Here is a 24,642-nt window from a genome sequence, read left to right on the forward strand (position 1 = left end):
AGATTAAAAGCTTAAGTTCTTTCATCTTTATTTAGTAGCACTCAAAACCTTAACGAGAAATTAGCAAGAATCTATATTTTTTTTTAAAGGTATAACTTACGTTAGAAACGTACCGGTAACGTAACGTAGTACCCGTAAAGCCAGTGGTTTCACAAAAATTGGTTATTTCTAGGGTCATTGTATGGATTTTTTACCATGCTGAGAAAGCAAAATGTTTGCCTTATCAGGAAAACCTAACCTTTTGGCCCAATCCGGGAATTGAACTCAGGACCTTACAACCCGCAGTCGAAAATGAAAACCACTAGAACTCAAGGGTTTATCACTCCACTAATTACCTTCAATAAGAGATGAGGTCAACTTTCTAGGTTTTATTAATTTAATGAAAGGCAACACGAACAGTGCTCGTTATGTGATATCGTAAGGGCATTTCTGAATTTCCGTTTTAATTGTTTCATTTGTCCTAACTCCTATGACGTTTATTACTGTACTGCGTTTGTTATGATCGAAACATTTACAAATTATTTTTAACGCCGTAAGTTGTTTTTTCTTTTTTATTTATCTATTAATATAATATTAAAAACGTTGAATGTAACATACATACACACAAAATATTAAAAATGTTTGTACAAACTTTGCATCCCTGAGTTCCCATGGGTACGGGAATTAATATCAATAGAGACAGGAAATAGATTAATGTTGGGGAACAGCTTGTATTATAAAACTCTTTCTTTTTCCGCGCAATATTTTAGTTTTCCCCTCCCACGTTATAGATAAAATAGGACCCAAAAAGTCTAGCCAAGTAAAATAATTAATTCAGTCTTTCCTGCGCCAAAAGAAGAATAGGTAGGTTGCTAAAAAAAGCGTTTTGGTTATGTTATAAAAAAAAATAACGTTAGTACTATTGTAATTTTTAATAACGAGATGCTTACATAATTTCATTTTTATATGCATCAATTTTCATTGAACCAGAATCCCATTTCATTTTGAATATCTCATTTACTCGCAGTAGGCGATTATTGTTCGAATGAGATCGGTTTATAAATCCATTCTTTAATCGCGCAGGTTATACTGGAATTATGGTATACGTAACTTCTAATATATAAATACATTATTCAATTTATTTAGCTTAATAGCTTAGAGCAACATGAAGAAACAGAAAACATGGATGATTATTACCATACTATTTGTTTGTATAAAACATGGGAGTTTTGGATTTCGCTGCGACAGAAGACCGTACGCATCGACAACGCAATCTCAGCCTTCTGATGGCCGATTCAAGTTGACTGTCGATGGAAGCGAGGGTACATACATTCCAGATCAACTGTATATAGGTAATTATGTGAAATCCATTAATACTGATAGTCTTCATCGTCATGTTTCAACATCAGCATAACAATGCCAGAAAATCCTTCCTTTTACAGAAGTGAAAGGATTTTGTTGTGTTTTATTGCGGGGTGGGCTTAGATAATTTTTTTTTAAGTCGTTCATCTATCCATTTGCCAACAATCCTTGAATAATCATCGCAATGGATTGACTTTACGTCGCAAGCACCACCTTCTTCATTAAAAAAAAAAGTAAGACTTCGGTCCGTCTTTCAGGATGATGAGGTAGACTTCCGACACATGCCTCTCTTATCGGAGATATGTGCGTTTTAAGCAATTAAAAAAATAAACATTATGAGAAAACCTTCATGTCTGAGAGTGCTCCATAATTCTCCTCATAGTCGGGTAAACTCTATCTATCCACACTTGGCCAACTTAGTGGACTACGGCTTGAAACCTGCCTTGTTTTGAACTAATAATGGGTTGATAAAGATAATGCTGATGTTTTCAGTAAAAATCGCTGAAACGGACGAAGAATCGAAATTCACAGGGTTTATGATATCAGCCGAGGGTGAAATTAAGCCTGATCCAAAAAATCCGAGGCGAATGATATCCCTTTACCCCGGAGAGTTAAGACCCCAGAATCCTCTCACTGCTAAGTTTAGTGACCGTTGTTTGTATTCGGTGGAGCACACAATGTCGTCTCCTAAATCTTCTGTCGAGGTAAGTTATTTGGTTCTCTGTATTCGTTGTTAAATGCTTGGTAAAATAACTGATTATCAAAAATCTAGGTACCTGTTTTTCATACTCAATGATACATTTTCATAGCCTTACAGAGGTTTTTGTTTAAAACAAAAATACCGAATTCGTTTGTTTTAATCGAATAAAAGTAATGCATCAATTTTCATTCATACTTTCATCCCCTATTGTTTATGTCATCTAAGAGACTATGAACATTTTAAATGGATTGAAGTTAACAAGTTTATTATGTTATTCACTCACTATATACATTATTTTAAGGACACTATAAGGTGTGAAACCGGAATAGCAAGTAACGTCTTTTTTTACAAGTTTATGAATATTGGCAGGTTTATTGGCAAGCTCCACAGTCAGGAAATGGCTGTATAACATTACGAGCGATGGTTGTGGAAAATGAAGATGTCTGGTTCGAAGATGGTGCGCCACTGACACAGATTCTATGTGAAGATATGCGGCAGCCAGATGATGTCACACCAAAACTGAACTACGAGTGCCAGATTTGCGATGAGGCAAAATATGAGGTGGGAAGGGACACACATCGATACACTAACTTTTATGTATAAATATATTTTTTCTTATCCTTCTTCGTAAATAAAACTGAATGTAAAAAACAGCACCGATCTCCTAGAAACACTAAACTTTCCATAAGTTTATTTTTATAACGTATCGACTAAACCAGTAAAGAAAAGCTCTTTCGCACGGGAAAGATATAATAAAACCGTACCGAAACCGAACCGTGTAGCCTGAGTCTTCAGCTACGGCCGCATGACCCTTTGATAAGGTATAGAAAGTTCATACAAGTTTCCATAAGCCGGAGAGTTCATTGGAGGAGGTGGAGAAATATATTTAGGCAAAGATACCAAGACTCTGTTTTATACGATATCAAGACTATGTTTTATCCCTACCTTAAGCGTAGGAGAAAACCATGTCATTTTGCAACAACTTACCATGGTCTGCATCACAAGCTACAGACCACTGCTCGGAGTTTAAATAACAATGCCAAAAAGAATCAAAGCTATTTTTAATATTGCCAATAGAACACTTTCTTTTATTATTCTATATAAGAGATTTAATCCTGTACTATCCTGTTTTTTGCAGCTAAGCTTCACAGGAATTTGGTCGCGAAATACTCATCCACGCCTCTATCCAGAAAATGATTGGTTACCGCGATACAGTGACTTAGTTGGCGCCTCTCACGCTGCTGACTTCATCTTATGGGCTCCTGGTTCCTTAGCGACCGAAGGATTCAGAGATTTCGCGGAGCATGCAAACGGTAGCAAACTAGAAGGGGAAATTAGGGAAAAGGTAATTGTTAATACCTCATCATTAAAAGAACAACATGAGCATAATGTTAATGTCCAACTGCTACATTTATAAGCCTTGACATTTAAGAATGATATTGGTGCAGTATTTTTCTTAACATGTGCACATTTCCTCATAAAACATTTCTTCCGAGAGTTACTGGGAAGTTTATTATAGCCAGCTGAGTCGTGCTAATTCAGTTTCTGCAGTTGTATTCTTCTTGTATCTTTCTCTCTTCCGTTGAAAATATATTCACCTCCTCTTTTATTTTGTCGTAGATCGGGGACGGAATTCGAACTCTAATAAAGGGCAAAGGTCACGGGTATCGTAGAATGAGCAACCCAACATACGCTTTCTTCCGTACGGACAACACAAATCATCTCTTCACAGTAGCGATTGCCATTCATCCCTCTCCTGACTGGTTTCTAGGAGTGACTAGATTTGAACTATGCCAAGAAGACAACACGTGGCTAAATGAAAGAGAGTTGAATTTGTATCCTTGGGACGCTGGGACAGACAGTGGGGTATCCTATGAAGTAAGTTTTTCATTAGAAACACGGGATTTTTTTCTTATTTTCCCAAGTTACTCCGCAAACCTGTAATAGGAATAATCTCGAGATAACTAGATTCTACAATTTTCTAACTACGCTATTAAAAGAACCGAAATTGACGTCGATTAGTAGTCATCATCATTATCATCATCAATCCATTATCGGTCCAATATCGGCACTGGTCTCTGGACTCTCTGGTTTAGGACGTAGACGTACCAGGCTGGCCAAATGCGCATTGGTAGACTTCACACGCCGCGCGCCGTTGAGAATATAAAACAAGTGATATTTAAATTGCTTAAATTAAAAACGCATATAACTCCGAAAAGTTAGTGGTGCATGCCGGGGCTGAAACTCAGTCTCCACGGAAGAAAAACCGAAGCCGCATTAGCCACTAGGCTATTACGGCTTCCATTTAACTGCAATCACTACAACTTAACTGCAATGTTCGTGTGGAGCTAAAACTACATAAGTGTATAAAATTAACTATTTTAAAACTACAAATTATTGACCAACGACGATTTTTAAGTCTAATTTTAAAACTATAATTTCTTAAAGCTCAATTCCTAATTTCTGTTAAATACAATTTTCCTATAGAATAAACACTTTCATCTCCTATTTTCACTACGTTTAGTCCGGTACTTAATGTAGGTTGAAAAGTTGCGATTTATATCTCCGATTATCTTTGAAGAACAATTATAAATATCTACCTTTGGAAGTGTGTTGAAAGTTAATAAATAATATTTCTCTCTAGTCTCCAAATTTCGAAACATTTCCCCAAGACGCTGTGACCAGGGTTCAAATGAGTACATATGACAAAAACTCACCTTTTTACGAGATGGACATGAAAGATCTACATCCATTCGGCAGATTGCATATTAAGTTAATCAGAACCTATCATAGGGTTTGTGATGAGGAGGAAACTGAAACTACCGGTAAGTATGACCTTTGTTTAATTATTGGCCAAAAAACGGCCTAGTGAGACAACATTACTAATGGAATTTCGGTTATCAGTTGCTTATGTCCAAAATTCATGCAGCTTAGCATTGTAAAGAAAGAAATCAGGCAGACACTACTATTTAATTAATTATATTAATTACTACCTAACCTAGCAATAACTACCTAACTCATGTTCCGTTCTAACTATTATTTGTTTAGAGTTATGCACTCGAATGGTAGTCGTGTAAAACTTATCTTGGATTCAGAATCTCTTTAGGTTAGTTTCATTATGAATTGAAAATTTTAAATGGGAGCATTCGTTACATCCTTTCGTTCGAAATCCTTCAATGCCCGAAAACTGAAAAGTCTTCGAACAATAGTGCGTGCGTGTGTTAGAGGTAACATATTCTAGTTTTAAGAAATCCCTGCAAAATACCATTTCAAAAGTGATAGTTCAGTTGCTAAATATATTGATACGATGACTCTAATGCTTACATTACCTTTTTCTTATTTATTAGAAGAAGCACCATCATCTACAGAAGAGCCAACTACTGAAGGAAGCGAGGAACCCTCTGAACCCGAAGAGCCTTCCAGGTACCGATCTGATCTAGCCCGTCGTTTGGGGTGAGGCTTAATGATTAATTCAATCACCCAGACATCTAAAATTTACATAAACATCATATTGAATATCTCGTGCAATAATGTCACAAGGTCACGAAAATAAGCAATTTTTTTTTATTTTTCCTTTATCACCTTCCCAAAAACTGTTTATCTTTAAAAAATTCTAATAAAGTACCACCCCTCCCTTATTTCTGAAGTTTGCTAAGTTGTAATAAATCTTAATTAAAAGTAGTTTATAGACTTTTTCGATTTATGTGAATAAATAAGCACATTGTCTATTCCTGCACAATTGGAACCTCCCGGTTTGTTCAGGGATGATGGCAAGAGACCAGACGGTATGACTGTAGTACCGTGGTCAATGGGGCGTGCGCTGGTGTGGGATGCGACTTGCGTTGATACGTTGGCAGCTTCTCACTTGCCGAATACGTCCCAAAAAGCGGCAGCAGCTGCCAAATCTGCTCAAATGCTTAAGCGCCGTAAATACTCCGTTATTTGTAATGACTACGTTTTTGCGGCGCTTGCGTTTGAGACTCTAGGGCCATGGTCTTCGGACACGAAAAATTTTATTAACATAGTGTCACAAAAATTGGTCCTTACGTCTGGTGACCCAAGAGCTGGCGCTTATTTAGCCCAACGGCTAAGTCTAGCTATACAAAGGGGCAATAGCGCCAGCATTTTGGGTACCATGCCCATAAGTGAACAGTTAGATGGTTTATATTTATTATAAATATTAATTTTAGTTTGTAATTATTATTTCCATAGTTTAATAAAATAAAATAAATTGCTGTAAAATAAATTAAATGTGATTGAATGCCAAAATAAGCACATGAACAGTTTTTCAAATTTAGCAGTCCGTAGTAAAAGTAAAAACAAGCTTCAAAGGAGTTCACCTATCATTTAGTTCTAAGAGGCCGCTGGATTAGACCAACTAACTTCCAAGCAAGATACGATATGTGACCTTCAGTGTTCTATTAAGAACTTGTGTTTTTATTGCATCGAAAGAACGACTCTCATTTCTCAGACCATAGTTGAATTTTTCTCTTCGTTGACAAAATAGATGATTTGAGAATATGTACGCAACGACTGAAATACTAAAAACTTATCAATTTATAGCGAAGCCCCAATAGTCACTGACCCGGATTCATCGGAGGACTGCCCGATGTCCCAGTGGCAAGAATGGAGCCCTTGTGACGGCAAATGTGACAATGGCAGGCTTCATGGCTATAAATGGAGAGAGCGGTACCATCTTGTGGATGGTATTGCGGTTGAGAAGTATGACCCAGACGTAAGTTATTTGTTCTTTTTAAATAACAATAGCGGTAAGGTCAACAATAAAATGTATTTTTTATCTGCAAAAACAATAAATTGTATGTTGCTCTTTTGTGTTATGTTTAAAGGAAGAAAAACGCCGTTTTGCCCCGCCGTTTGAAGTAAATTCAATTTATTTTTTCTATTTCATCTAAGTCCTTTCGAAGGAATTGCATTAATGCCGTAGCGATAGAATTCTGAGGATCTAGATTCACAATAGACATCAAGGCATTTTGTACTGGTTTTTTCAAAGCTACATCTGGAATGTAAACTTCGATAAATAGTTTTACTTAAAACTATTTATCGAAGTGTTAGAATGTTAAGTACTGTCGGTAAATGTGGTACTTATAGAGGTCTCCTCAGTCCTAATATTATCACATGGAAATAGCTCTCTCGAATCTCGATCGACTGCTGAGTGCCTCTGAGCCATTTTATGAGACCCATGAGATCACCCGTTATCATGGTGCAATAAAGTCGAAGATCAATCGATGAGTGTTGGTGATTGGTGGTGTTTCGATCGAGGTTTGTACATGGCTAATTCCTGGATTGACTGTAGTGCCTGGCTGTATTGATTCACGTGAAATATAAATTCAAGAAAAAACTACCTTTGAATAATTATTTACCTGCTAGGTGATTTCTTTCACACAATAAAAAATATTACGTCCAGGCGGATCCATCCACAAGGAAAGAGGTGCCACGATTTTGTAAGAATCATTACGAAGATTTCGAGAGGGACGAATGTGAAGACGACTGTGAACCGGAGGAGAAAGATGACTTGACGCGTACGTATTGATTTCTTAGGCTTCAGTAGTTATTGAAATCAGGAAGTATTCTGAGTGCGCAACTAGTTGGCCAAAATTGATAAAAATTATAACGATTATTGGATGTTTCCTCCATGAATCGTCAATCTCACTGACGAGGGTCGTGATCCTTGCAACGGAATATTTATCTATGATGATGTTACGCTATTTTGATCTGTCCACGACACGGTGCAGAACAATCAGGTACAACAGTAATATAGGTTAACACAATTTTAAGAGTCACGTAAATCGGTCGATATCGCACGGAGGATAAATCACCAAATTGAGAACGATTCCCAAATAAAACAGTGTAGTGGTTTAATTGGCAGCCTTTTTAACACAAGTATTTAAACCAAATATAATCGAATTTTCATAATAATTAGTCTTATCGTTTATTTAAGGAACAGTAATTAAACTAACAGGTATTAGTTCGCATTGTATGATAAATTTAGAGGCACCTTCCCTAAAGAGGTTTTGTTGAAGGTATTCTAAGGAAGAGCTTTTGTATGGAATTACGCAAATGATGAATGCACCAACATCATAACGTTTTTGATATAGATAACAAGGTGTAAAAAGAAGGTTGTAAGGAGTTTTCTTTTTCAGCTGAAAGAAGAGTTATGCAGCCTGTGGCACCTGGACATGCATGGAATTCCAAGAGACATTTATCCAAACGCAAACATTTATAAGTGTAAAATCTAGTTCTTAAGAATTAAAATGAATATATGATATCATAGAAAAATTATCGTCTAACATTGAATGCTATTATCATGCTAGGATGTAAATATATATAATCATTCTTCTTGATCATGTCAACCAATGGACTTCCAAGCTGGACATAGGTGTTTTGAAGGAGTTTCAAATACCACGGCAAAATTCCGTGGTATTTGTAGGCACGTGCAGTGGCTCCCTGCGACTCGTTTGATGTCATCCGTCCACCTCGTCGGGGGTCCGAATGCTGCGAAATAGACTTTTAAGCTTCAGCTTCGCCACTCGTTATTACATATCGGTAGCTCTGGTTCTTCTAAGGATCTGCTCATTTCTTATTTGATCACGTGACTCTAAGCGTTCTTATGAGACCCATAGTCACCGACCTCCTTTCGAAGCCATAAGTAATTACCGGCAACACGCAATGTTCGAAGTGCGAAGTAGTGTCTTCGAACTGTGCGTAAATTATAAACGAAAACAAAACTTAGCAATTTGAGTTACTTTTACAGTTTTTACTTAAATACATATATAGTACAATAAAATAAAACATTAATATTTTTGAGTTCAGAATTAAGAAACTAGCAGACCCGCATTACTTCGTCCGCGCATGAGGCGACTTAAAAAAATATTCGAATGTTGTCGCGGACCGTTTTATAGAACTTTAAAGAAACAAAAATTCTTACAATTCCGATATACTTACTACATACTTCCGTCGTTTAGCGTAACGTTTACCGTTCACGCATCGCACGCATCAGAATCTCTCAAAAAGGATATTTTTTGCAGTTTTTTCCCGAGATTCCAATAAAAATGAATCCTAGCTAGATCGATTTATCGCCCCCGAAACCTCCTGTATACTAAATTTCATGAAAATCGTTGGAGCCGATTCCGAGATACCAATTATATATATACAAGAATTGCTCGTTTAAAGATATAAGTTAAATAAGTACCATTATTTCGGCGGTATTTAAATAAATAAATAAATAATAATTTGTAGTATTACATTAAACACATTGAAGCTTTTTGTTGTTTCATTTAAAAGTTGTAATCATTTAGTTAGGCCCACGTTTTTTTTAAACCCGTAGGAATCCTCTGCTTGAATCTCAGCTATCTTCTAACTTCCTTAATGCTTATTATAAAGAAGGGTTTATTTATACGTTCGTTTATTTGGACGCGTTAATCACAATTACTAAGTATAGTCTACATGAACATTAAAACGTAGGTGTAATTTAACACGTCAACGAGCTAAGCTCTTAATTAGCTTAAATTCAGTCAGCAGGCGACAATTGAGCGACATACTCCAGTTAATCTGACTACTGTTACATGATCTTTCTGTTAACGGTTCATCTGCGAAATGAAAACTCGGCTCAATATTTTAGGTAAGTACTTATTTAAACACAAAAAAGCCAACTGAGGCAATTTTTTTTTCGGCACTCATTTTAATGTCAAGTTCTTAGATTTTTGGATATTAAAAGTCCTTCATGCAGGTACGAAGCGCTTTGCTACGTTACTAAAACGCACCGCAAAGATCTGGCTTCAGTTCACCCAACCACCTGAGTGCCTTCAAGTTCAAACAGGCATATCTTATGTAAGCGTGCTCCATTTTTAGGCTGCATCTTCTTTAAACATCTAGTTAAAATGCAGTCAAGCTTAAAAAAAATCTGAGAAATATACTAATTCACACCTATCATAAATATGAAATGTTATATTTCGGAAATTTAATCTTACTGTCAAGCCCTTTTGTATGATATATAAAGTTACTAAGGAACAAGAAAAAAAATCCACATTAAATTTTACAGGATACAAGCGGTTGTTTTGCTGGTTCCTTATCCTTCCAGTATGTTATTGTGCTGAAGTGTGCGATCGACGACCACTGGGAACAAAAACGGAGCCCTTACCACCCGACAATCGTTTCCAAATCGAAATACTTGATATTTATAATAATCAGTATATCCCAAACAAAAACTATACCGGTATGACATATATTTTATTACTTGTTCAGCATGTTCCATATCTGTAATAGCTTTGTTCGCAGTTTATATCTAATAGCTATCGTATAATCCGTGAAACAGATAAGGTCTTGTTAATAAACATGGCATAACGTCGGAATATTGATGCAGTGTTTTTCAGGCTCTAACAAAAGTGTTGTTAAATTAAGTTTGATTAAACACTGCATAACTATTAACAAGGTCCATAGAGAGTTATATCCTACTAGTGAAATACTATAATTTAAAATGGTCTTTTTTGATCGTTTTGTCGTAAATTCTGGATTTAAATTGTCGTATACTGACAGCATGGACGCGACGAGCGATGATCTTTGATGACTTTTTACGAGATCATTTATGTAAGTGACAAATATAATGAGGCCCAATATAATTAAATCGCTCTGCGAAACACCCTGAATCTTAAAGTCGGAGCAATATAATATAATATCTGTAGTATTAAATAATTATTTTTAGGGTTTCAAGTAGGTACAGTTCTACGCTCTATTAAACCTTTTTGAAGCCTAAGCCTAAAAGTTTTACAACATATTTTGCTTTTGTCATATGAAGCAATTTATAATCTTTAAAGGTTATTTTTCTTCTTTAGAATGCCTAGTAGCTTTTCGCTGGTTTACCTTAAAGATTATAAATTGCTGTTTTTATTTGGATGTAATAAAATTAAATGAACGTCCAATTAATCCTGAAGTTATAAATTCAAATTCAAATTCAAAATTTCTTTATTCATGTAGGCCTATCACAGGCACTTATGAAGCGTTCATACATATTTGTTTACATAATTGTAACGGGATGGTGATAACTTCGTTCGCCAACTTAAATCTAAAGCTACGAGGGTTCCAAACGCGCCCTGGTCTAAGAAGAGCTTAGCCGGGTAAATTTATTTTTTTGTTATCACCATCTTCCAGTAAATTTAAATTAAGCTATGAAGCTAGAGCAATTCACACCCAAGCTTTTTTATTGTTTAAATAATCCTTAATGTTATAATAGGATTATATAGCTTTTCAATTCCGCGAGCGTGCAAGTCTCATACTAAGCTAACAGATACTCGTAAGTTGAATACGTTGGGTGCCACCTCAAGTGACTGGAGTTGTTGACATGGTCTTGTTGACAAGTTTCAGATCACCTAAGTAGAGGAAGTTAGAATACTACAATTTTTGGCTTTGTATCTATATTATTATATATATATTGTAAAAAAATCATAGAATAAAAAAAAGAAAATGTAACTTCTTTATTATTCCTTATTCCATCAGGACCAAAACTGTACATAACTGAAACGAAACATGCTTGAAACATGCATGCTCACCAGAAAGATTGTTAACGCAGGAGGCGGAAATAATTCTTGACCATATTTCAGTACGTTTGTTTTCGATCGATGATGTGTCCACATTCATTGCGTTTACAATATCTGCCCGCGGAGATACGAAGCCGAACGAAAGAAACCACCGAAAGCCAATTCTTCTAAGCCCTGGTCAAATCAGACCCTACCCCGACTCGGATGCTGTTTGGAGTCCCAATTGTGACAACACAGTTATTCAAAAGGATGTAACTGCAAAAACTGCTGTGCAGGTAATAATAAATCGTAAAGGACTTGTCGGTAAACTGCTACTTTAATCTAATATATCACACATGACAATAATAGTAAGTTTGTGTTAAAGTGAGACAGATTTTTGTCGGACATATACTCGTACTTACATTCCGCCATAATTCCGCCCCCAGACCGGATATAAGCTCCATGGTTACCATGGAGCTTATATCAACGATGCGAAGTTAATACCAACAAATGAGCCGCAAATTTAACACTGAATCTTTACCCACTAGACGCCGGTACGGGTAGTGGGTTAAAGTTTGATGTAAGTACCTTGTTGGCTGAGAGTAAGATCCTTAGGATCTGGGTGTAAAAATAATAAACACCAGATTTTTGTCAGACATATTCTTACATTTTTATTTGATTATACTGTTTCTTAAGTCTGAAATTGGGCTAAGCACGCTACAAAGAGCTAAGCCAGGTATATTACTTTACTCGACCACCCTAATACATATAAGTGAAAGGGCTCTAAAAACGGGCAAATGTCGTATGTAATAAGTGTGATTTCCCCCATTTAAAGTCTGAACTTGATCGCCACACTGACTTGAACTCTATAGAAGCAAAGGAGAACTCGATTAAAGTTGGTGAGCAGCAACTCAAAAACAAGCTGTTCATGTAACTTTTCTTGAATGATTGTAAAAAATATAGGTTGAATGGAAAGCACCACCGAAAGATCAGAAATGCGTGACAATATACGCCGTGTTGGCCGTGATGCCTGATGTGTGGTACAACTTCGTGGGCCCGTTGTCCAAGCAGATCTGCGAGGACCGTCGTAACATGGAGGACATGCAGCCTGTGGAAAACGCCAACTGCGAAGTCTGCGAGGATGCGCAGTATTTGGTAATAATTAATGTACATTTGCTGTATACCGATCTAGGGTAGAAAGCTTTACAATCTAATATTCTCTGATCTTGTCTTTAGCTGTCAGTAATGCCATATGTATAATGAGCGTAGTGATTAGTGAGTATACATCCTTATTAAAGCTGCCAGTTCTCGATTTGCGAGGAATTGATGGTTAGCGCGAGGAGTTCGCGGGGAGTGGCAAAAATAGGGGAATTGCAGACCATTTTTTCCCATCAGCTCATATTTTCGGACTTGGCAGGGCCAAAAAAGAAGGCAGGGTAATTAAGGCCTACTGATGATTTAAATAAATAACACGTGGCCCTTACTTGGTTTTTAATATTATGGATGTAGAATGTAGAATGTTACTTTTATTTATTTATTTATTTATACTCTTTATTTGTACACCACTCAGAAAAACGAGACAAAAAAAAGAACAAACACATGAAGAATGAAGCAGAATACAAAAGGCGGCCTTATCGCTAAGTAGCGATACTTTTGGTTATTAATAGATTTTTTTTTTTCATTATTCATAAAACAAATTCCAGTAAATTAAAAGGGCATCCTTTTTCTTTTTAAAGTAGCGGGGAATTAAGGGAATTACACTTTTACTTTGTTAGCAGTACCATTTTACAGCTCTATTTTAGAACTTAGTCGTCACAAATATCATCGTGGTCGTTCAAACCAGACAGATTCCAATGAGATTTTTGTAATCTACGGAGCTAGTTCTTTGACTTTGATTTTATGACTGAAACTTGAGTTAACCACTGGTATACTGAAAGGTGCAGCGGAGAGTACTTTAATTCATGAGTTTTTTCTTGTTTTAGCTCACCTTCGAAGGTATCTGGTCGTGTCACACCCATCCGCTGCTGTTTCCCAACCAAGAACTCGCAGCATCGCCACACTTCAGCGATGTCGTAGGAGCTTCCCACAGCAAAAACTATAACGTGTTCAAAATCAATTCCGATGCGAGCGACGCCCTGAAAATGTTGGCTGCACAGGGAAATACGACTAAATTGGAAATGCAAATGATAAATCTGGTAAATTACATACAATATTATCTATAATAGACGGAAACACGGGGAATAAACAATTAGAGCGATTGTTTTATGTTGTGCGATTAGATTGATTGAACGACTGTATGTATGCAGGTCAGGTACTTTAACATATTTAAAATGCCTTATAAGTTTATATTTGAATAAACACTTTGACTTTGTCTTCGAAACTGCATGTATTTTAATTTGGTTTTGGTAACTTTCAATTTTGTGTTACTATATTATGGACTTAGTTACAAAAAACAAACCATTTCACATCAAAGACAAGACATAAAAAAGAATTTAAAGTAGGCATAATGAAAACCGATTGCTAAGAAGAGAAGAATATCAATTCGTCGTAGGGAAATCGTGGGGAAACCTACACGACTGAGAGTTCGCCATTATGTTTTCAAAGATGTGTAAAGATTGTTTTTTTATGTCATAAAATTATGTATACAATTTCTGGTACATAAATAATAAATAAATAAAGTTTATTACTCAGCACTTGGCCAGCGTGGTGACCCTTTAAGACCAGCTACCTATATTGGGGCGGTAAGGGGTAATAATGATGACGATGATGGTGAGAAGAGGAATACTGGCCTGACGAATGTGTTTCTTTAACAGGTTGGCCTATCAGTTCGTACGGTAATAAAAGCTTCGGGACAACCGAGGCCAAATATGGAAACGCATTCTATATTTCGCGTGAGCAGGGAGCATCATCTGGTGTCTCTTGTCACCGCCATAATTCCATCACCTGACTGGTTTCTCGGAGTATCTAATATGGAGCTATGCGAAGTTAATACCAACAGATGGGCCCCAAATTTAACACTAAATCTTTACCCATTAGACGCTGGTACGGATAGTGGGTTAAAGTTTGATGTAAGTACCTTATTGGCTGAGGGTTTGGGTGTAAAAGTGGAATACCTACATTAGAATATTATAATAATAATATTTATTTTGGTGCCAAATTGTGGGGACATAACAAACATTTAATTAAATAAACCCTTCACCGTCGACTGTCACAAACAGTGTGCAAATGTTTTAAGCTGTCAAAAAAGTTTATATTAAAAAGGTAACAAAAATATAATCGGAACTTTGCAATTATAAATTTAGCTAGTTGACACTACATGGTTGGAGTTCATTGTGCTGTTTTGGCACTACGAAAAGCCCTAAATCAAAAGAAGAAGAAGAATTATAAATTTTTCTTTACCATCCATGTATCTCGCAGGTTTCGCAGAAGAGGATAAAAGCAGTTTAGCATTAGTAAAAATCTAGCTATTTATGGTAGGAGAAATATCAATTTTGTGTGATTTATTTTAATTTTTAGTCTCCCAATGAAGATACATTGCCTCCGAAGCCTATATCTTCAGCAGTAATAAACAAATCAGTGCCAAAGGAGCAGTTCAAGCCATTCGCAAGGTTACATTTCAATCTCATGCGAACGTACGCAACTGACAACTGCGAGACGTCAACGTCTACTGATGAATTTACTGAAAGTAAGTACCTACCTCGTCATCGATCTATTAAATTCCCAAAGCTGGGCACATCCTTGCTTATTTATATGAGAGAAATAAGGCTTGTGGGCAACATTTGCAAGGGATTGGAGCATACAATAACTGCAACTCTTAGTTAATTATTGTTATAAGCAGGTAAGGGATTATGAGGGGACTGACAGCCTAACGTGATCGGAGTAAAGAAAACGCCAAATTTGGAACTCAAAAGTCAGTCAAGTCACAAGTCACAAAAACAATTACAAGACGTGACGTGAAGTGATAAAGTGGCAAAGTTTATGAAGAGTTATTTTTGATGATTTTAGATGAAGATAGGGACAGGTGGGATAGCAGGGAAAGGCAAGCTGTAAGTGGACAATCGGAACAAAATGAAATATCGCCGACAACAACACCGTCGCCTAAGTAAGTACTTCTTGTGTAAATCAATTCTCATTAAACAAGAACTGGGTAACAATATTTTTGTTAACCACGTAACGCGACTAAAATATGTGTGTTAAATGTGTGTGTGCACATTCACTATTAATTTAATAAAGTAACGAACTAAGATGAAAAAAAATGGACATTGAGACGTGCAAAAACGGTATTACCGCTAATGCTATCTCTTCTAGATAATATCCAAAGAATGTAAAAATAGTTTCAAAAAAATATTCAGTTTTATTTCAAACAAAATCTAAACAAGATCGAAGAAGTATTTTTCTGAGGGTATTTTAGATTTTTTTGGTTGAATACTCCTTTCAGTGAGGAGATTTCGCCTGATCCGGACACGTCTGATGACTGTCCCATGACAGCGTGGGAAGAGTGGGAACCGTGCGCTGGGGAGTGTGTTGACAACGTTTACTTCGGTTATAAAACTCGATCGCGCTACTATCTGGTTGATGGCGTCGCTGTTGGTATGGATGTAAATGTAAGGTCATTTTTATACTTAAATAATAATTAATAATAAAGAAATCTTTCATTTTGCAAGTAAGATTTCTCTCTCGCTCTCTTTCTCTCTAATCCTCTCAATATTTTATTTTAGTCATGAGTCGATACTAAAAAACGAAAACTGTTTTTTTTTAGGTTTTGGCTACTTTAGTTAACTACTCGTAGCAATGTTACTTAATTAAACCCAACCAAAATATTATTATGATGCAGGGTCCAGAGATGAAAGTTCCAGAAGAATGCTTCATCAAATACTCGGATCATGAAACGGTGCCCTGTGAGGAAGAGTGCGAGGAGGAGGAAACAGTTATTCGATATAGCAATTAATTATTATTAATTAATAAAATATTATTAGATTTTAATTTCATTTTTGAACCTTTTTGTGGTTCTTAATATTATTTGAAAACAGAAGAAATATTACAATTTTATGTATTAAGCAGTTATTCGACTCTATGAATATGTCACCCACAGACTACTTTGAAAATAATGTCAAAATAAAAATATATTGCCCGTTAACTTTACAAGTCACAGACAAAAGCCATAAACAAGAATTGAATTGAATTGAACTTTACAAGTAGTGTGATTTCTCTATTCCTCTAGTCACTATCATGTATTTTCAGTTCAATCGGTTGTTTATTCTGTGTTAATTTAATCTAAGTGTTATTAGTATTACTAAAGCTAACAATGGCTAAAGCTAAAACTATTCTTCAAGTTTACGCATTTTGTAATCTTAGACAGACTACACGCTTATATAAACAAGTTCGTGCCCAAGTTACCACCATTACGATAAATCTTATAGTGACCTTGTATTAACCGATATTTCGGACACAGTGGTCTATTTTATAGAAAAAAAATTAAGCTTAACTTATAGTTATTTAGTACCAAATTCTTGGGACTTCAATTCATTTAGCAGCACTGAATGCTCCAGTACTGACAATTAGTTCCCGCGTCAAGTTAAGATGACATTATCATTTACATTTCCACCTTATTTTTTTACATTAAATTATTAAAACTAATGAAAAACGAAAAATCATATTACAGAATTTTCATTTTAGCTTTTTCATCTAGGGCTCTGTGCATGAAAAATATTGTTCTCGATGGTTCTTTTCAACCGCAACTACAAAAGTGCTACCTCGTCAGGTTTTTCTCTGTGTTCTGTGCTCTTACGTCACCTGAATTCGAATGCGACATTTTGTGATTCTTTCTAGTCCATTGCAAATGTTTTTAAAAAGCTTATTAATCGGCCATTCTATATTATAAATGCTATTATGCTGGAAAAGAAACCAAAGTCTGGCTTCAAACGTTTGCTTGGTATAACTGCGGCGACCATTTTCGTTGTGGAAGCTGCGGGATTCGCCGTATCCTACGGGTTGTGGTACAAACTAAATTCCGAAAGAGGTGAGTCTTCTTTCAATTTTATTTGAAAAATAAGCATCATTTGTTTTGTTTTTGGCGAGAGATTTCATTGAGTCATTTTCAAAGTGGCTTTTGAGAAATTTAAAGCAACCTTTGGAATCTTCGCGTGGAAGATAAAAATAACTAAAAATCAATACGTATTTACAAAGTGACAAAACTTTTCAAGTAGGTACTAATAAGTAAGTAACATACGCGGTAATATAATAAATTTATGATATAATGTACATATATAAAGGAGAGCTTAGTAATCCATGTCTCTGAATCTGCCTTCCAAAGCGGTGCTAGAATTACTACAAACAGACAGACTTGTCGTTTCAAATGAGCTTATATTAGGCCTACTTGAAATAAATGTAATTTGAATTTACAGAAACATAATTGTGAATGGGCAGCAGCATTGCTGTGATCACCAACCAGCTCATTGTGGTGATAATGGGCAAACCCTTGCTTTAAGTCCAGCTGTGGACTGCTCTAGACTATTGCCTTAGGCTATTTGCTTGATTAATTATACTTTTTGCTTTATTGCTACCTGTGACCCTTCAGAGAGGTCAGAGGTAGCAATAAAGCTTACCACAGCCTCATAACCTCCATCCTGCCCAAGGGCAGGCCCCCCCCCTTTAAAGGGTGTATGCCCAAAATAAAAACCACCAGGACATGTCCCTCTTGTTGGCTTTGTTAGATAGATGCCTGGGAACCCATACCTCCTGGAGGTCTACCAACCACCCCAATTGATTGCTGGGGTTGCCACACTAATGAGGAGGGGATCAGGACAGCTTGGGAACCCCTAGACTGTAGAGAGGCTTGTTCCCAAAAATGGCAAAGTTTATTGAAAGATTAAAGTTATATCAACCACAATAAATGTTGGATTTTATATTATAATAGAAATAAACCTTTGCATGTCAATACAGCTTTGTACCATTAAGGTTTTTTGTTCTCTTTATTTAATGCTTAGTGACACAGCTTGCCTTTAAATTGAAGGAGATAAATATATAATATAATATATAAATAAATATACTATGACAATACACACACCGCTATCTAGTGCTAAAGTAAGCATAGCTTGTGTTATGGGTACCAAGAGAGCTGATGAATATGATACACATAATTCCATAAAGTATTCTGCACTGCTGTAGATATTGTTGAGCACTTCCAGTGCCAGTAAAACAAGGAGTTGGATGAGCTTTGAATAGTGATGTGGAGCAATTCAAGTTAATTGCTAAATTTATTCTTCCAGTTCAACTGCCTAGTAACAACCATATAAGCCACCTACACTTCCAAGCAAGCCTTTAGCTGCCACGTTAATCTTGCATATAATAATTAGCAAGAGTTTTGGGGAAATTCTTGTTTGTACTGCAAAGTACTCAGTATAAGATCCCCTTACCGTAAGGAGGGATGGAGTGAGTGCACATTACATGGAGTAAATTTTGTGAACAACTTTACTAGGCTAGGAATATACAAAACCAAGGATGTCTGTACCTCACTGGACTCTGTTAAAGTTGCTAAGGGTGAGCAATGTGAGTTCTAAGAGAGTTGAACTGTGATTTGCACCATTCTACTTTTAATCAGGTTCCATTAAAATAATAATCATTTATTCAGGTTTAAAATAATGGATACAATATTATTGTCCTAACCTCTCCTAACAGAGGGTAGGTCCTTCCTGATGTTACAAAGGGTGCTTGCTTATTTTAAACCTATGTTTCATCAAATTACATATAATATTAACTGCAATTCAATAATATTCACTTTTCAGATTTCCGTCTGTATATGCACAAAAACTACAACTGGGTGCTGGAAGGATATTACACACTTGGTGAAAAGGTTGGCGGACACAAGACCCGTGAGCTTGACCACAAAGTTTGGACCAACGAAGGCAAACTATAACCTGGTGAGATGAACATTGCAGCTAGATCCATCTTCTGGGTTGTCACCTTTGGGACAATTGGCTATGGCCTCTTCACATTTGTCAAACCTGATGATGAACTTCTTAAACAGGTCATTATTATTTTTCTAAATTTAATATATGTGAGTGTGGCCACTGATTTAAACAAAAAATATGAACTAACACTACTGTGTTGTATATTTTTCTATATTCTGTCAGTTTAGGTAATTAACAAGATTCTAATAATTTTGATGTTTTTTGATCTAAATATCCATTTTGCTGTCTGGTTGTCTAGTGGTATGTCTAATGGTGTCTAGTATGTTTATTCTTGGGTTAGACGAAGCATTTGTATACAAAAACCAATTACCAAGTTACAAATTGTGCAGTGTCCAACCCTTTGCCTTCAGTTATTAAGCAATAAGCACATAAATGAACAGTGTGCCCTAAAGCCTTAATAACAAGAAGGATGTTAGGCTACTGAATAAAAGTATTTTTTTTATAATATTGCAATATCCTGTTGGCTTTGAAGCCCCTTTCTTATAATTTCTACTAATCTTGGATGCTCACCTATATTTTGATGCACTTTAATGAAAGACTCCAATTTACATTCAGGTTACATTTTTGAGACATTTATGGCCTTAAGAATAGTTTCCACTAAGCCAGTTGGCTGGCACCTGACTTGGTGTTTAGACCAGTCATTCCTGGATTTTTCTTGTGGTGTGCAGTGTCAAAACTGGAGCTTGGGTCTGCGGTCACTGGGGGATTGCTGACTTGAAAATTTTCTATTTCTGCCATGGCCAGTGGCCAGTGCTAACTTGGCTTGAAACTGTTTATACAATACAAACACTAAGCCTGCATTGGCTGCTAGTGAGACTGGCAGCCAATACTGGCTTTGTATAAACAATTGTAAACAATGAAATGTAGCATAATGTTGCAATAGTTGTGCAGTATTTAGTCACACTTAAAGTGAAAATTAAATGTGGAAACACTTCAGACGTTATTCCACAAGGCCCTAAGTATCACAATACTTCCTCAATGAGGGTTAGGGTAACTACAACAGTATATATAATTGATAACATCAAGTATGCTGTATACAAAGTTACTTGTTGCATTGTATAGCATAGTCTGAACTACTATAAAATGGAATTTCGCGGATTATTAATATTTGTACTTTTTGACTAAAGAAGGTACTTATGAAATGTTGATTTTCCTGTCTGATGAACAATACAGATTCATCCACCTGCAGCTCGGAGGTGTATTGAAATTTACTTTTCTAGGAAAAAATAAACCATAAAATCTGCGATTTATACGAACTAAAAAATTTTTCAATAACATTTAAATGTTTATAATTAATTTAATGATTTTTTTCTATTTCAAGTATTCATAAATGTCAAAAATTTTCAATACATAATATTTTTTTTGTTGTAACATCTCCGTGTCTTTGGTTGCTAAGCAACACTTTGTTGATGATTCAAAGTCATCCATCCATTCCATATCGAATTTGGCTTAGATTAAATTAATCAATACTTTTTAATATTTTAGTTGGTTAAATTGTCATTTGTGATAAACTGCACTGTTCTAGGCTATTCAATTTTGGGTTACGAGATTTATGACTTATTCGCACTGTCAAATGCAACAGCTTAACTGACGTTTTCATTTGTACAATAACATACCTATCTAAAACTAAATGCAACCTAATAGCAAAAGTTAGCACATAAGTTAGCATATAGAATTAGCATTATTGTGTCAGTTACATATTTATATTGTAATTTAACACAGTAATTTTTTTTTAGTATTCATGCCAAGTTCAGCATAATTATACAATCAGTGTCCAACACAAATCATTTATTCTGAAAGAACATACAACAACACTCATCAATCATCATGTTTGATATATATCATTGTCATGTTATTTTAAAAATTAACTTTGTATCTATCCTTTTCTCCTCAACACGGATGATACAATAAACTTTTTTAGCTTTGCTTTTAGAAGAAAAAATATAAAAATAGTCAATGTTAAAACTAATTAATTATTTTTTTCTAATTTTATATTCAGAGAATTTTTTTTCACTTTATCCTTTCAGTTGGATCAAGGATCTAAATTTACCGATGCTAGAAGAGTAAGTCGTGATACCGTAAACGTTTTGAAAGAAGCTGCCAACCCGAATTCCGATATTAATAAGAAAGTTGAGGAGCTGCTCAAGAAGGGAAAATGAGTGACAAAAACGCTGTCCTCGAAAGACTGAGCAGGCGAGACGCTCAGCGCTTAGAGAAACTGCAAAAAGCGCACAAGGCGAGAGAAGAGGTTGACGCTACCAATGAAAATGAAGATTATTTCTCAGGCGCCTTTAAAATAAGATCAGAGTCGGTTGAACAACTACTATCGCAAATACCTACATTAGAAACTCATATCCTGCCGCAGCATTTTGACAACATTAAGCATGAAGTCAACGAATTACAAAAGTTTGTTGTCACATCCTCCTTCTTCCTTAAGGAGTTCAACATGCGCAAATATTTAGGCATAGTTGCCAACTTGCAAACGAAATGCTACGAATTAGAAGATAGATATGTCCCTCGTAAAAAATTTGGTTTCACAAGAAAGAAGCTTCCCAAAAGCCATAGTCAAAAGCAACCTTCGATAGATGAAAATGACAGTGCAGGCAAAACCGACAGTAACAAATGGGACGATAAACTCTTCGGTTTTGACTCTCAAGAAGACAAAGTTTTATCATTAGAGAACGACGAGTTATTTCAACGTGACGTCTCATTGAGGAATTTGAAAAACTGTACAATTGGTTTAAAAGGTGTAATGGGGACATTGCATTTAACTAACTTAGATAACTGTATTGTGCTTTCCGGGCCAGTCACATCGTCAGTCTTTATGGAAAAGTGCACGAATTGTAAGATTGTGACAGCATGCCAGCAATTAAGAATGCACAGTTCGATTAAATGCGATATTTATTTGCACGTAACGAGTAAAGGCATCGTCGAAGATTGTTCAAATATCCGCACTGCTCCGTACAACTTGCACTACGAAGATTTAGATAAGCACTTCAATATGTCCTCATTAAACAGAAATTCTAATAACTGGGATTGCTTGGACGATTTTAATTGGCTAGCGCCGGATGTTCCCTCGCCTAATTGGTCAATTCTGGATGTTACACAGCGTGTATGCAATTGGAATGATTGGTGGTCTAAAACACCATTATAATATTAGTATATCAGTAGATTTTTCAAAACCTTTAGATTTGAAATCTTCCTTACCGGATAAGAATACATACTTACAACAGTGCCTAATTTTAATTTTATTAAAACGGAATGATTCATTTCATACAAATCTGTGATTTTTCATCACAGATTTGTATGAAAAAACAAAGAGACTCGCAAGGTCTGTGATTACCAGTTAAATTAATCATAAAAGAGTGAAAAACGTTTAAAGAAGAAGTTCAGAGTACCAGTTCATGCTGGAAATTAATAAAAAAAATTGTATTTGCATTTAAAAATACTTTATTGATAAATGGTATAACTGACGGAATATTTGATAGGTATGCCGCGATTTATTTTGGGGCATATTTCTTAATCATAATGTTAAGGACACAAAAATACGCTAACACCATTTAAATTAAACGCAACTTGATTTTGTCTGCTTATTTGTTAAGAACTTATCAAAAAAAACTAAGTTTTAGTAGTTTATGAACTAGTACTCTCTGAATTTAAGTTATCGCACATCTAACAGTAATAATAACAGTATAAATATACGAAATATTAGTACTATTATTATACTGTTACTTTCCAATGACAATCCACGATTACTTATGTCACCCGTAGTTTTTATTTACGGTCTTGAGCTTGCCTGTGGTTCCTAATTTCAGTTAAACCTCTGCACTATTCCAAACGTCGACATCTGAGTTTTTGAATTTGAATCAAAAACCGTATCAAAAATAGTTAATCAAAAGAACATGAAACTTCAACCTTTGAAGGATGAAATAAAAATTATGAAATGTTGCTCTTAAGATGTGCGAATTCTTACTTCATTGTGACTTCTGGCAAAATATTTTTTTCCTTATAAGCCGAAGGAGATTTTTGTAATTTGTAATCAACTTTCATAGTTTATTGGTCGGATATTAGGTACTACCAATAACCAATAATTTAGAATAAATTGCGTATAAATACAGACATATAACTGCATAGTTAACAAAATATAGAAGCTTTTATTAAATTTAATTTTATGAAACAATAAAGAGTTTGTATATTTATAGTCTTTTATTTTCTTAACTGGTAATTTTAGTACTCGATCGTGATTGACCTTAGACCCCAAGGTTGGTTTCGACTTGACAGATTATACTAAGTTGTTATGAAGGATCTGTGGGATAACCACTTATAGAGACCAGTTATATCCATAGCTTAGCTAAGCGCTGGTGAAAACTCTTTCAAACGATTATATGTTTTCATCCGCATAATCCCGCATTGTGCAAGACGGCAACGGCAACACTGCAGTGTTCTATCAGACCGAACGGCTAATCGGAAGCCAGTTAGTGCAAGTCTTGTGATTGGTCGTACGCAAACTTGAACGCCGCTAAGGACGCAGGTTGGACCCCGAGATTTGGTCTTGCCTTGCCTACCTTGTCCTTTCATTTCATTCGTCTTAATATAAAGAAGAGTATATTAAAACTAGGGTTTAACAATAAATATTTATTTTACAATATAAAAAAGTTGGCGTTACGCCGGTAGATGGGAAACAAGAATTCGTAATTAATAAAAACCAATGAAAATACAGAATAATTACATAAAAGAATAGATTTTTTCTTAATAAAATCAATATATTTGTTTGTGGTCTAAGCTGCGCATCAACAAAGGAGTCTAAACCGGTGGTGGTGGCATAAGACCGTCATGCCGTTTGCCATGACGGCACGGCTCTTAACTTCTGCTCGCGCCGCCCATCACAGACATTCGGACCAAGATTACGAGATCGCCAGATGTGACCTATATTTTTGAAGTTTTTGTCGATCGAATAATAAGGTCCGCGTCCGATAGGTAATCAATTTTAATTCAATAAGTATTAAAACATGTCTAGAGTATTAACTTAATTGAAGGCGCATTCAAATAAAATTATAATAAATTATAATACTTAGATTAAAATATGAACAAATAAAGTTCT

General features: G+C 35.6%; 3 protein-coding genes across 4 annotated transcripts; all 3 read left to right on the forward strand.

Annotated features, from left to right (window-relative positions):
* Positions 1-478: 478 nt before the first annotated feature.
* LOC120627418 (spondin-1-like) lies at positions 479-8,487 on the forward strand. 2 transcript variants are annotated; one of them, XM_039895420.1, is made up of 11 exons: positions 479-532; positions 1,126-1,331; positions 1,834-2,045; positions 2,411-2,602; positions 3,180-3,386; positions 3,662-3,919; positions 4,686-4,866; positions 5,389-5,494; positions 6,605-6,776; positions 7,467-7,581; positions 8,203-8,487. In XM_039895420.1, the coding sequence occupies exons 2-11, from the start codon at positions 1,145-1,147 to the stop codon at positions 8,283-8,285; spliced, it is 1,713 nt and encodes a 570-aa protein (XP_039751354.1). In that variant the 5' UTR covers positions 479-532; positions 1,126-1,144; the 3' UTR covers positions 8,286-8,487. The 2 variants fall into 2 exon arrangements, with proteins under 2 accessions (XP_039751354.1, XP_039751355.1); XM_039895421.1 differs by having other exon boundaries at positions 5,389-5,464.
* Positions 8,488-9,587: 1,100 nt separating this feature from the next.
* LOC120627518 (spondin-2-like) lies at positions 9,588-16,653 on the forward strand. Its single transcript, XM_039895522.1, has 10 exons — positions 9,588-9,680; positions 10,101-10,274; positions 11,656-11,867; positions 12,535-12,726; positions 13,554-13,766; positions 14,385-14,639; positions 15,088-15,256; positions 15,577-15,673; positions 16,010-16,175; positions 16,406-16,653. The coding sequence occupies exons 1-10, from the start codon at positions 9,656-9,658 to the stop codon at positions 16,517-16,519; spliced, it is 1,617 nt and encodes a 538-aa protein (XP_039751456.1). The 5' UTR covers positions 9,588-9,655; the 3' UTR covers positions 16,520-16,653.
* A 2,842-nt stretch (positions 16,654-19,495) lies between these two features.
* Positions 19,496-23,738, forward strand: LOC120627519 (tubulin-specific chaperone C). Its single transcript, XM_039895523.1, has 3 exons — positions 19,496-19,597; positions 21,569-21,662; positions 21,722-23,738. The coding sequence occupies exons 1-3, from the start codon at positions 19,496-19,498 to the stop codon at positions 22,693-22,695; spliced, it is 1,170 nt and encodes a 389-aa protein (XP_039751457.1). The 3' UTR covers positions 22,696-23,738.
* Positions 23,739-24,642: the final 904 nt, after the last annotated feature.

Source organism: Pararge aegeria, chromosome 11 (assembly GCF_905163445.1).
Source record: "Pararge aegeria chromosome 11, ilParAegt1.1, whole genome shotgun sequence".
Lineage (NCBI taxonomy): Eukaryota > Metazoa > Arthropoda > Insecta > Lepidoptera > Nymphalidae > Pararge > Pararge aegeria.

Excerpts from the sequence above, each read along its gene's own strand:
- LOC120627519 (XM_039895523.1), top strand. The coding sequence starts at position 19,496 with ATGAACATTGCAGCTAGATCCATCTTCTGGGTTGTCACCTTTGGGACA. Across the intron at positions 19,598-21,568 it reads ATGATGAACTTCTTAAACAG|TTGGATCAAGGATCTAAATT; the intron begins GTCATTATTATT and ends TTATCCTTTCAG. Across the intron at positions 21,663-21,721 it reads CAACCCGAATTCCGATATTA|AAAGACTGAGCAGGCGAGAC; the intron begins ATAAGAAAGTTG and ends ACGCTGTCCTCG.
- LOC120627418 (XM_039895420.1), top strand. The coding sequence starts at position 1,145 with ATGAAGAAACAGAAAACATGGATGATTATTACCATACTATTTGTTTGT. Across the intron at positions 5,495-6,604 it reads GATCTAGCCCGTCGTTTGGG|CGAAGCCCCAATAGTCACTG; the intron begins GTGAGGCTTAAT and ends ATCAATTTATAG. Across the intron at positions 7,582-8,202 it reads GGAGAAAGATGACTTGACGC|CTGAAAGAAGAGTTATGCAG; the intron begins GTACGTATTGAT and ends TTTCTTTTTCAG.
- LOC120627518 (XM_039895522.1), top strand. The coding sequence starts at position 9,656 with ATGAAAACTCGGCTCAATATTTTAG. Across the intron at positions 13,767-14,384 it reads AAATGCAAATGATAAATCTG|GTTGGCCTATCAGTTCGTAC; the intron begins GTAAATTACATA and ends TTTCTTTAACAG. Across the intron at positions 16,176-16,405 it reads CTGTTGGTATGGATGTAAAT|GGTCCAGAGATGAAAGTTCC; the intron begins GTAAGGTCATTT and ends ATTATGATGCAG.